The 12993-nt window shown below is 52.1% G+C and overlaps 2 protein-coding genes across 7 annotated transcripts in view; both read right to left on the bottom strand.

Moving 5' to 3' along the window:
• ZNF236 (zinc finger protein 236) overlaps nt 1–8411 on the bottom strand; it is a 102966-nt gene extending 94555 nt beyond the window's left edge. For 5 of the 6 annotated variants that reach the window (XR_006821040.1, XM_046024914.1, XM_046024920.1 and 2 more), the window contains exon 1: nt 8259–8411. Coding sequence is in view for 4 of the 6 variants with exons in the window: in XM_046024914.1 (XP_045880870.1) it covers nt 8259–8313 (55 nt within the window). In the remaining 2 variants the exon portion in view is untranslated. The remainder of the gene's footprint in view (nt 1–8258) is intronic. The other variant, XM_046024919.1, reaches the window with a different exon arrangement.
• Nucleotides 8412–8447: 36 nt separating this feature from the next.
• LOC123954145 (translation initiation factor IF-2-like) lies at nt 8448–9578 on the bottom strand. Its single transcript, XM_046024921.1, has 2 exons — nt 9162–9578; nt 8448–9087 (listed from the first exon to the last, which is right to left on the bottom strand). Exons 1-2 carry the CDS (start codon nt 9461–9463, stop codon nt 8685–8687), a joined length of 705 nt encoding a protein of 234 aa, XP_045880877.1. The 5' UTR covers nt 9464–9578; the 3' UTR covers nt 8448–8684.
• Between the last annotated feature and the right edge of the window lie 3415 nt (nt 9579–12993).

Below are 12993 nucleotides of genomic sequence, written 5' to 3'. Positions count from 1 at the left end.
TTTAAATTCCGAAGCATTATAATGTGTGACCTATCCAAAAGAGGTTAGGTTAAGAAGGAAGAAAACTTATGAGGGGGGAAAAGGTGAGTTCTACACTCCGTCTCCTGGTTGTAGAGCTAAGGAAATTAAGACCCCAGAAAAACTTAGCCACTTGGTCAAAATGACACAATTAGCCGGGGCAGAACTGGAAGGAATCCTGAAAACACAGTTTAAGACTCTCTTCTAATTAATCAGGCTCCCCTGCCTCTCCAGGTCATGAGTTCTGAGACGAGACCCCAATCTCAACCTTGTGCCTACTGTAAAAACAGCAAGTGAACATGGGTTTTACCAACAGTATTTTATGTCAGTTGTAAGCCTACCTCTGTTTAGTCTTTCGGTATAAAATACAGCCACAACTGGGAGTCAGGTCGAAGTGCCCTGCTGGTCTAAACCGTGAGTGGTGTCAGTGGGACAATCAGAGTCTGCAACACTGATACGGCTTCATGGTAAACGGTAGGAAATATGACCTCACACAGAGTTACGGAGAAACACCTGGGTGGAGGCTCACTGAACGGTCCCTGCCAGGCTCAGGACACTCGCGATCCCACAGCAAAGCTCCCCTTTCCCCGATATGCCTTCAATATTCCCGCTGTGTCAGTTCTTCCATCTGCGTGGACTTTCCCTTTCAAGCCTCACATCATGACACCGTCTCTATCTTTAAAAGCAGTATTAATCCTCTTTCAAATGTTTGCTTTTCGTACCTGCACATTTTTATTTCTAAAGAAGACTTTAGACTCTGGTGGGTGTACACTTAGACGCTGCACGCATTATCCCAACTTCACAAAACGATGGTGTGCTCGAGGACAACAAAATAAAGTGTCCAGTGCCTACAGCCTCCCCATCTAGCTAAAACGATTCAAGGACCAAGGTCTAAAAGTAACAGGGCCTTTTTGAGAATGATCTGGGAGTGTACTGCTGAGAATAATGCTTCCCTTAGATAACGCCAAAAACTGATGTCCTGTGTACAATAGAGGAATTTCTCGTGGATGTATCTGCTGCCATTATGCTGTTTCTCAGCTCCACAAACGTACCGCATGTGTTAGCACTGCGACGATCAAGTAGAGCTAAAGGACGCCACAGAAAATTGTGGAGAGCCCAGTCCAAGATTCTGTCCCAATTTCCAACGAAGTATGCATGCACGGTACATACTATTTTTAATGTACATATCTTAAAAAAAGGGTATCTATAGATTAAAACATGGGTTACTGGTCACAGATTAGGGAGACAGTGATGGAAGCAGGGCTGGGAGTCATGAGCGTTAGGAATGTCAGTCCTGCTGAGTGCTCAGTACGGTCTCTGCGAAGCAGGTATCTGCTGCTCAGCTCGGTTCTTCAGCCAAAGGGGAGGCTCATCTCCATTCTGCGTACTTAAGGGGTTGTTGTGAGAAATCCAAGGTATGATAAATAGGAAACAAAAAATACTCTTTTAGAAAAGTAAACTACACATCTACTAGGAGGGCTAAAATTAAAAAGACAGGAAAAAACAAGGACAGATGAGGATGTGGAGCAACCGGAAACCTCACATCCAACTTGAGAGAGTGAAAATCATGCCAGGCGCTCAAAAACCATTTGGCAGCACTGACCAAAGCTGAACACACACAGACCCTGCCAACCAGCAATTCCGCTCCTAGGTACATCCCACAGAAACGTGTACACAGATGGACCAAAAACACATGTTTAAAAATGCTCACAGAAGCATCATTTACAACAGCACTGCAAATGCCCTTCAACAGCAGAGGACAAATTACCACTCTAAAGGTGAGAAGTAGAACAATAAAGCTTCTAGGTGAAAATATAGGAAAAGGTCTTCATGATCTTACAATTGTCAAACATTCCTTACACAGGTCCCAAAAGTACAAACATGAAAGGACTGATAAATTAGACAATACTAAGTTAGGAACTTCTTTCATGAAAAGATATCCTTAAAAGAGTGAACAGGAAAGTACAAAGAACTCATGCACAGTATGTATAAAGAATTCCTAGGACAGAGCTCTTCACCAAAGATACACAGACGGCAAGGAAGCGAACGGGCAGAGGCTTTGCATTCTATCTCATAAGGGAACTGCGATCCACACAATGAGATACCACTACAAGCCTATTAGAAAGACTAAAATTTAAAAACAGTGAAAATAATATCAAAAGCAGAAACGGATGTGGAGCAACAGGAACTCTCATTCATCACTGGTGCAAATGCAATGCATTTGCGAAATGCAAAATGAATGCAAAATGCAGAATACAAAATGGCCCAACCACTTTGGAGGAGTCTGGTGACTTCCTGCAAAGCCAAACACAGTCTCACCGGACCATCCAGCACAATGGTCCTCTACATTGACTCAAAGGAGCTGAAAACCTGCACACAAATGTGTACAACAGGTTATAACTGCCCAAAACTGGAAGCAACCAAGACAGCCTTCAAAACGTAAACAAACAAAGGCGGGAGCATCCAGACAATGGAGCATTATTCAGCAATAAAAGAACGGCCAGCAAGCCACCAAGAGACAAAGAGACAAAGAGACGTGAAGGAACCTTAAAAGCACACTGCTTAGCGAGAGAAGGCAGTCTACAAGGCTGCGTACCCGATGAGTCCAACCATGCCACACTTGAGCAAGTAGAACTACGGCGACCACGAACCCTCGTGTGCACGACTGACTTTATTAACTAGTGACGTGTCAGAATTGGTTCACGAGTTGTTACACGTGTATCACACTGACACCAGAGGCTAATCACAGGGGACAGCTTGAGGGGGAGAATAAGGTGCGGGTAGGACATGCAGGAACTAGGTACCATCTGCTCAACTCTGCACAAGCTTAACCCTGCTACGAACAGGAAAGTCTATTCACTCAAAATAAGATACTCAACCCAGTAGGAAAGTCGGAGAAGACGTAAATGACAGCCTCACAGAAGAGAGCTAATGGCTAATAAACATAAGGTCTTTATTAGCACAGAACTGCAAGTTCAAACTCAAAGAACCGCTCCGCACACCAGAAAGGCTGCCGCGCTCCACCGGCAGAGCAAAGACAGCGCTCGGGGCAGAAGTGCAACACCCCCGACTGGAAACAAGCTGCGTGGCCACAGTAGAAAGGACAGAGGGACAGCATGTTATGTAGCCGCACAACATGCGACCCCGTAACTGGACCGGTGTCTGCCAGGTGATGACCGCGGCAACCCCGCAGACGCACACACCGAATGAAGCCAGAAATGAGTGTCATACGGCGAACTCCGTTCAGCTCGGAACGGCCAAACCGGCCGGCGGCGTGAGAGGCGGAATGCGGCGCAGGACAGGGAAGGCAGCAGCCCCGCAGGAGGAAGGAGCGCGCGGAGCCTGCGGGGCCCTGGGCACTGGCTGCGCGCAGCCGCTCACAAAGCGCATTAAAGTCTGGGCGCTTTCCCTGTCGATGTTTTGGTCCATTAACATGACTAAAATACAATAATGAAGGCTTCCGAAAAAATGCACACGTCTGGCTCTTCTTGAAAAACCGGAAGCCGTGGCCACGGGTAGAGGGACCCCAGCTGGGACGTGCCCCTGGGGACCAAAGCAGAGCTCGGCAGTTCTCCCGGGTCCCCAGACCCGGCCACGACCTGTCCCTACTGCCTCCAACCGACGCACTAGTTCCCTGGCGCTGTCTGACCCACAAACTGTTAGGTTTTTCATTCTGTGGTAAGAGCACCCTGTCCGCTCTCGCTACTTATGGCATCAAGTGTCCATTTTAATCCCCCAAAGCAGAGCTTCCAACTCCACTGAGATGGGGGGGAGGCACCTGGGGGGGCTGTCTGTCTCTGAACCCTCCGTCTCCCGCCATTCCACCAGACGTGCTTTGCCGTAGACCGGGGTGCCGGGCCCTGAGCACACAGCGGCCTCCCGGGGAGCCTTCAGATCAGCGATGCCAGGGTCCCGCCTCACCCGCTCAGGCATGGCTGGACTCAAGACCAGCCCGCCGGGGTCCCTAAAAGCTCCCCCAGGTAACTCTATGTTTTGCCAAGAATGAAAACCACCACTTGAGACCTTGCATGTTATTTCACATAATAAGTTCTAAGACTAAAAAGTAATTGGAAAAACACTAATTGCTTGAGCACAGAGACACGGTCTGTACACAGAGATACAAAGACCCAGATACAGGGTCAGCATTATTTTAAAAACTGCTGAATTGACTTCATCTCACAAAGAATTATGGTTTCATATGGTTCTCCCAGGCTGTACTTGTGTCAAAGACGAATTTTTTTTTTAAATAAATCCTTATAATGAAATATTTTTCCTTACTGTGGGAAAGACCAAGATTTTGAACTCCTGTTAACTCACTACTTGATTCTGGGATCATAAAATCTTTAAATTTGATGTATTACCTAACACACTTTCCTCAAAATACTACAACGTCTAAGTCTCTGCCTACCTGAAAAGTTCAACGATGGAGAATGAAGGGTGCTCCTTTATGAAGACATCTTTCCATCCCTGGATACCCGATACTGTTAGGAAGTTATTATTTTAAGCAGAGACTGTCCTCGCCTCGGTCCTGCTGGCAGTTCTGCCTGCTGAAGCCTGAATCACCTTCAAACCCAACGGCGTCTGCTGCCGCCGTGTATGCTGAATTCCACTGCTCTTAGCTCATCCTAGTAGTCTAGTCCCCTTGGCGAGAAAAGTAGAGTTCCTGAAGTCATCCGCAGCCAAAATGGCCCAAACTGATCATCTGAGCATGAGCGGACTTGTTTATTCACCGGACTCAAGGTCTGTGTATCTCAGCGCTCTAGAAATGAAGCATTACAAATACTCCTCCAACACAAAACAACTGAGCAGGGGCCACCTAACGGCAAGCTTGGGAGAAAAGCTTTGTAGCACTGCACTAGAAAAACAAATGGAAGCCATACAAGACCATCAGGGTCACATCATGACTTAGTGTAAACTAAACTAAGTACCATAAAGAGAAAAGTCCAATCTCACTCATCTTTATATCCCCAGGACAGTGCTGGGCACCAAGCTAATGCTCATTCAATAAACACGACCCTCACTGACTCCCACAGGAGGCCTCCCTCGCTCCAGGACCCCCCCCCCCCCGGCACAGGTGACCTACTGCCAGACCCCCAGCCGGTGCCTGAAACCACAGGGTGCTGAACCCTAGTTGTACCATTTTCTCCCGTGCAGACATACCTCTCGCTGAGTCTAACTCGGAAATCAAGCACAGTAGGAGATTAACAACAGTAATAAAACAGGCAACTCCAACGGTTTGCTGGAAAAGCCATGAATGTGGTCTCTGTCCCTCTACATCTCTTACCGGGGGCACTCACCCTTCTTCTTGGGACATCAAGGGAGGCACCATGACACAGCGTTAGACTACCACGGCCTTGTGGTAACATGTCAGAAGAGGACCACCTGCTTCCAACCGCAAGGAACGGAAACCACAGGTAGGGGGGGACTATTGCCCGTATGCCCTAAACTAATTATTACTCCAAGAAATGTTGTTTAGTGGGCCTACTCCTAATGCCTTCTTGAGGTTTCCATCCTGCCATCCTTCCCTCTGGGAACTCTAGACCTCGTGCTCCCTGCGGCCACCAGCATGCTCCCACCATCCCAGGACACACGTGGCCCTCAAGAGCCGAGGCAGGGACCCTGCTCTCCGGAGTGGAGCTGTGCCACCCAGCCCCGAGCAGGGCCGGCCCACTGCAGGAAGTGCTTGCGCGTATTTGTTGAAGAAACTTACTGACCCAGTGTAGGGCTTATATTCAACAAGAAAAAATAATGGAACCCACACTTCAGAGTCACATCCCAGCTCGACACTAGCTGAGCGGACCTGCCACTCCACTCAGCCTCTCCGAGCTCTGTTCCCCATCTGTAAAAAGTCCCACCAACCTTCCAGGTTTCTCTTAAGAATAAAATCCATAATGGGAACAGAAAACAAAAGCATTTCAGGGAATGAGAAACATTATTAAGACAGTCAACTGACAGAGCAACAGTCCTCAAACATTTTGTTCTCAGGGTATTAGCACACTTTTAAATATTACTGAGGACCCCAAAGACCCTAAATTTATACACATTATATCGTCATTTACCCTATTAGAAATTAAAATTAAAACTGAGCACTTTTTAAAATATTTATTCACTTAAAACAATCCTATTATATACACACTTTTATGAAAAATATATTCTCCAAAAAGCGATTAAGAAGTTTTTTCTTTTACAAATCTTTTCAGTGTCTGGAGTCCTCATGCCTGCCTCTGCATTCCCTCTGTTGCACTATGCTGTGTTTTATTTTCCTGCAAATTATCTTTCTTGGAATATATTCAGCATGTTGTTTTCAAGTGAAATGCATGAAAACACCACAGCTTCCCACAGTCCGGGGCCAGGCCGCCTGCATTCCAGCAGAGGCGTGAGCAACTGTAGCCGGGACGGCTCTCATCAGCGCACGGGGTAAGCGAGTGAGATAACCGGACAGTGTCGCTATGAAAATGTCTGGCGGGCACAGTCCTTAGGGCCTCCAGGAACCACCCGTGAGAACCGAGGTGGCGGAGGGCTGGCGTGCGGCTCCTCTCGGACAGGTCTGCGGGAGGCCCCTGCTGGGACTGGAGCACCAGGCCTAAGGCCGAGCAAGGGCAGGTGGACTCTCAGGAAGGTCAGGCACAGGCCTCCACCTGGAGCCCGGAGAACAGGACCCTGAGCCCTCGGCAGGCAGGATCAGTTAGGATCCCGCAGGAATGTGGATTTTACCTTAAGGAATGAGCAAGGCTTTGAAGTTTGGTCAGGGTGTAGCCATTTCATCTGCACCCGAAGGAGCCCCCAGGCTGATGGCCTAGGGCAGGGCGAGGCTGCCGCAAGTCCACCCGCAGACCCCGAAAGGGGAGGCCAGGCCGCCGGAAACGCGGCTCCGAGGCAGAGGCGGCAAGAGTCGCTGTGAACGGTCCGGAGGGCCAGGACGGGGACCACTCGGGCGTTCAGGGCTGGACAAACCCAGGTGGACACGGAGGCCACTTGGGAAGCCGGGAAGGACGGGGCTGTGCTCCGGGCTGCGGTGGAGGCGCCCTCCCCGCGGGCGGCCGCGACGCCCCGCACCTGTGTTTTTGGCCATAAAGGACCGAACGGAACGAGGCCCGCGAGCGCGGCGCTCAGGAGCCGCTCGCGGGCCGCAGCCACGCATCCGACGCGGGGCTCCCGTCCCGCCGCCGCCCCGGCTCCCGCACAGCCCGGCGAGGGCGCCGCGTCCTGGAACGCCCGTGAGATGCCGACGCCTCCGTGACCGCGTGTGCGCCGCTCCGGCCGCCGGCGAGTCCACGCCACGCGCTCGTCCGCGCCGCCTCCTGCTCCACGCGGCGTCGCCCGCTCCGGTCCGCCGCTCCCGCAGGGGACCCTTCTCCGTCGCAAGAGCAGCGCAGGGGCCGCAGGCCCGCGCCCCTGAGTCCACTGACCGCTCCGGAAGGGGCCCGGGGTCCCCGAGCTGCGTGACCGGCCGGCGAGGGGATGAGGACCGGGAGGCCACGCGCCCCGGCCCGGCCCCGACCCCATGCAGCCGCCTCTGCCACCGCCGCGGCCCCCAGGTCTCGGCCCCCGGGACCCCGCCCCCGCCCCCCGCGCGCCCCGGACCCTTCCCGGCCCCTTCCCGGGCCTCCCCGGCGGGGCCGCGCCGCGAGCGCGCACTCGGCAGTCCGGGGCGACCAGGCCGAGCCGGGCGCCTCTCCCGCCGTCCGCCCGCCCGTGCCACGCGGGGCCCCGGAGACGCCGGCCCGGCCCGTCCCGGCCGCCCCGAGACCCGCCCCGGGGAGGCCGCCTCCCTCAGGAAGGCCTCCCGCCGCAGGGAAGCGCCGGGCCGGGCGGGCGGGCGGGCCGGGGAGGCCGGCTCCCCGCGGCCGGGAGGGCGCAGGACGGAGGGGGGCGGGCGAGGGAGGGGGCGGCGGGGAGGAGGGCGGAGGGCGGCGGCGGCGCGCACCTCGCCCCCGGCCCCGCCGCCGCCGCCCGCCCGGCCCAGGAAAGTAGGCCCAGCCCGCGGAGGGGCCGCCGCGCCGCGCCGGTATCATTCCGCCCGCGCCCTGCGGACGCCAGTCGGGCGGCGGCGGCGAGGACGGCGGCGGGGCGCGACGGCGGCGGCGACGGCCCCCGCCCCGACCCCGGCCCGGGCCCCGCTGGCCGCCCCCGGCCCGCCGCCCCCGGCCCGGCCCGCTCCCGGCGGCCTCCGCGCCGCATCCGGGGACTATATTCGCGCGGAGCGGCACAGCGCGGCCGGCCGGGCCGGAGCCGCTTACCGGTGTCGCCGCGCGCCTTGCTCTCCTTGGGCTTCGGGGGGCGGCCCCGCGGCATCGTCGGCGGCGGCGGCGGACCACCCCTCGGCCGCACACACACTCACACACATACACTCGGCGGAGCGCGCACGCGCGGGGACCGGCCGCGGGAGCGCGGCGCGCGCCCGGCCGAGCGGCGGAGGCGGGCGGAGCGGCCCGGGCGGGCGGCCGCTGAGCTGGGTCCCAGCGCCCGCGGGCCTCACGGGGGGAAGACGCCCGACCGCGCGAACGGGAGAGCTAGAACCGCGCCAACTTCGGCGGGTTCCATGGCCCGGCGGGCCGCGTTAGGGGCGTTGGGCGCGGGCGCGGGGTGGGGGCGGGGAGCGGCGCCGTGCGCATGCGCGTTCCGCCGTTCGGGCCTGGTGTGGACGGAGGGCGAGCAGGCCGCGGTCACCTGGCGGCCGCTGTCCGCGACGGCCGGCGTGCGGGGGGCGGGAGGGCCGTGGTCGCCCTGGGTCCCCCCCGGTCCCCGTGGGAGCAGGCGGCCGTGGTCACTCGCTGTCCCTCCTCAGTGCCGGCGGGCGGCCCGAGGTCACTCTGGGTCCCCTTCGGTCCCGACGGCCGGCCTGAGTGAGGCGGGCGGGCCGTGGTCACCCCGTAGTCCCGACGGACAGCACGAGTGGGGAGCGGGGGTGCTGTGGTCCCCTTCGGTCCCCCTCGGCCCTGGGCTGAGCGCGCAGCCGTCCCCGAGTGTGTCCAGCCGACGTCCCCCGCCGGGACGCCGTCAGGAAAGCAAGAAAGGTGCCGTTCGACGCGGCACAGGCGGTGAGGAGGGGCCGGCCGGTGGGAGGGGCGGTCAGAGCCGGGCCCTGAGGTGCCCGGGCCTCGGGTGTGCCCGCCTGCGTTCACGGCGGCCGTGCACCTGCAGCGGGCAGGCCGGGCCACACTGCACAGCCGGGGCCTCGGGCGGACGGCGGGCGGTCGCCCGACGGAGCACGTGCCCGCGCTGACCTCCGCGGAACCGGGAGTCCGGGGACGCTGAGCCGGTGCAGGCCGCGCGGGAGCCACCCACTGCCCCAGCGAGCGGAGGCGTCCGGCCGTCCTGTCCCACCCCGGGAGAGTGCGGCCGCGCCCCGCCATGACCCCCTCGGGGGCCACAAGGGGAAGACAATGTCTTCCCCCCAAGATCTTGGAGCCATGGGACAAGAAAGACAAAAGTAGTCAGTCATGGTAAAGATTTTAAAAGTGCGATGGAGAGATCTGAGGACGACATAAATTATGGTTGGAAAAATAAATAGGAAAGACAGTCTTCACTAAAACGTGGTTATGCCTGCATTCTGCCCTGAGATGGTAAGAATAGGGCTTCCCAGGGAGGGGGGGGGCGGGGGGCGATATTTTCTCAGGGCTTTGTATCTGTTCACTTTGTTTACATGTATTCATTCAAATCCTGAAAAAAAGAACAGGCAGATCATCCTATTTGAAGAGAAATAAGCTCAGAGATGTTACTAAATCTCCATCAGCCAAAGAATAGCAAATAGTAACATCTTTTTAGTGTTGCACATAATCCTGCAAGGTGCGTTTTACAGAGGATAGTGCTGAGGTTCAGAGGGGCTAAACTCCATGAAGGGTGCACAGCCGAGGAAAGTCCAGGGTGCAAACCATACGTGCTTACCTGTTCATCCGTGTACACGGATCAAAACAGAAATACACATACGTTTAGACAAAGTATGACTATTACATATGCATATCAGGCCTAGCATAGGTCTAAGGCTGAGAAAAAGATTGGACTCAGATTGTAAGAATCTTGGGTCATTTGTACGTCCATTTGGATGATAACATGTATGGATGTACCCTATTCTGTTCTGAAAACGATTTGAAGCAATTTATATCAGTAAAACATAGATGAGGAAATCAGGATAAAGGAAGAAATTAGAAAATCCAAGGGAATAAGTACCTAAACTAGGAAGTCCTAAGTAGTTTAAAAAAAAAAAAAAGTGAATAGGAAATTCAATTCCGGGTAGAAGTAGATGTGGTTAGTTACAAGACTCTCACTTGTCCATAGAAAACAGCTGCGTTCCTGTGTAGTGTCGTAAGATTCTTTTTTTTACTATCCATACATCTGTATGGGTGGTAAACAGAGACAGTTTTACTTCTTCCCTTATGACTTGGATGCCTTTTGTTTCTATTTCCTGCCCAATTGCTCTGGTTAGGACTTCTAGTACAATAGTGATAGGAGTAGTCAGAGTGGACACCCTTGTCTTCTTCCTGAGCCCTGAAAGCTCTGAACACCTCGCCATTGAGTATGATGTTTGCTGTGGGTTGATCATAGAGGGCCTTTATTATGTGAAGATGCCTTCTTTATACACCCAATTTGTTGGGAGCTTTTATCTTGAGAGGATGTTGAATTTTATCAAATTTTTTTTCTGCATCTATTGAACATGTATCTTTTGTTCTATTAATGTGGCGTATCACATTAATTTACATTGCTTTCCAAGGATAAATTACACTTGATCGTAGTGGACGTTCTTTTAATGTGCTGTTGCATTCGGTTTGCTAGAATTTTATTGAAAATGTTTGCGTATGTTCGTTCACCAGGAATATTGACCTATAGTTTTGTTTTGTTTCTTTTTCTTGTATCCTTACCTGGCTTTGGTATCAGGATACTCCTGGCCTCATAGAATGAGTTCGAGAGTACTTCCCCTCCTCAGGTTTTTGGAAGAGTTTGAGAAGGATTCATGTTATTCTTTAATGTTTAGTAGAACTCACTGGTGAAACCGTCTGCTACTGGTCTTTTCTTTGGTGGGAGGTTTTTTTATTACTGTTTTAATCTCCCTCCTCATTGGTCTGTCCAAATTCTGTCTTCGTGACTCAGTCTCGGCAACTTGCACATACAGCCATTTCTGGACTCATGCCCCTGGGTGCCTCAGAGGTCCCTCGGAGGGCTGCTCTTTTCTTCCAGCTCATTTTTAAATTGATTCCTAAAGCAGACATAAAAAGGGAGGCAAAGCATAGGCCCCCAGAGTCACCACACACGGCACGGCTAGGGGACGGGCCAACTCCCCCGAAGACGCATTTGAGCGTCTCCCTTAGGGCATCCTCTTCCTAGAGGCGTCTGCTCTTCTGACAACATGACCGTCCTCCCCTTGCCTATATGGCTGTGCGGGCTTTTTAGATGGCTTTGAATGAATGAAGTCTTGGTCAGTTTTCAGCTTTGTCAGAGTTTTCCGAGTTCTTCCGTGGCTTGCATCTTTGCGTCACACGCGTTTGTGATATTCGCTGATGCCGGTGCCTGTGGCCATATATTTTTACTGTTGTAGAGCATTTCCTTGCGGGACTACGCGCGTCGGGTCCATTGTCGACAGACTTCCGGGTTATGTCCAGTTGGTTTTGGGGGGTTTTGTTTGTTTTTAGGAATATGCTGCTTGTTGCACTTGCCTTCTGGTATTGGTCTTTTTTTAAAATACAGGATGCAAAATAATTCTTATTTTTTGCTTTCAATTTGTCCCATGTCAGCTAAGTTTACTTTTCTCCACTTTCTTTCCCTTTTTTGGACTGACTTTTTTGCCCCCCTCGTTCTCCTTTTTCCCCTTTGCTAGTTTGAAAGTGATACACTCATTCCATGAAGGGTAGTGAAGAAACTTTAAGATGATTCTTATGAAAATCGAAGGTCAACATCTTTTCCCTTCTCCTGATTTATAAACTATTGTTTGCTGTTTTAATTCTACTTTAAACTGCAAGAGATACTATTGCTTTATTTAGTCTAATTTGTGTAGATACACTTATGTATTCCAGTATACTTATATTCTTATTTTTCTTGTCCTCTACACTCTTTGTGTCCCCAGACTTCACCTCCTATCTCTCTTTCTGTCTCACATACATTCTACAATTTCACTGAGAGAACAGGACTAGCAGCAAACGTTCTGTCATTTTTTGTTTACCTGAAAATGTCCTTATTTTGCCCTCATTCTTAAAAGATGCTTTTTCTGCTTAAATCATTCTAGATTAACACTTGTTTTCTTTGAATCCACTGAAAATATTCCACTTTTACATTAGTTTGTGTTGCAAGTGATGACGGGTCGGCTCTTAGTCTTTTCCTTTGCAGGTCATTTTTCCTCACTGGAAGCTTCTGTGACCTTCTCTCGGCCATTGCTGACTTGCAGACCCGACACGGGCGCCGGTGTGGATTCTTCCATTTATGTGCTCGGGGACTCAGGAGGAATTCTCCGGGATTGTGGCTACAAAGGCGGCCTTAGCCTTACTCTTTCTCTTTCTCTTGGAATTCCAGACAGATTGATGAGAGACCTGCGCGTTTTAGACTCCATTTTTAACTTTTCTTTCTTATTTTCTCTGCACTGCATCTTGGATAATTTTTTAAAGACTTATTTTGCAATTCACCCATTTTATCTTCTGCCATGACTTAAGTTAAACATATCCATTGAGTTTGATAATTCAGTTATATTTTATTTATTTTTATAACTTCATTCTTTTTCAGATGTATGGTAAACTTTTCCAACTTTTTAATGACAAAATTATCAAGCATAAAAATAGTTGAAAAAATAGTATAATGAACTCCTATATACTGAACACTTAGATTCAACAGTCTTAATATTTTTTGCCATATTTGCTCTATTTATTTTTCTTTTTTAAAAAGATTTTATTTATTTGACAGAGAGATCACAAGTAGGCAGAGAGGCAGGCAGAGGGAGAGGGGAAGCAGGCTCCCAGCTGAGCATAGAGCCCAATGCGGGGATCGATCCCA

This window comes from Meles meles, chromosome 12 (assembly GCF_922984935.1).
Source record: "Meles meles chromosome 12, mMelMel3.1 paternal haplotype, whole genome shotgun sequence".
NCBI classification, from domain to species: domain Eukaryota; kingdom Metazoa; phylum Chordata; class Mammalia; order Carnivora; family Mustelidae; genus Meles; species Meles meles.
This window is presented reverse-complemented; position numbering and strand designations above follow the sequence as displayed.

What these genes read in the sequence shown, in the direction of transcription:
- LOC123954145 (XM_046024921.1), bottom strand. Translation starts at nt 9,463, where the DNA reads ATGACTGACTACTTTTGTCTTTCTTGTCCCATGGCTCCAAGATCTTGG. An exon ending in GTGTGGCCCGGCCTGCCCGC is followed by an intron (nt 9,088 to 9,161) that starts TGCAGGTGCACG and finishes CGGCTCTGACCG; the next exon opens with CCCCTCCCACCGGCCGGCCC.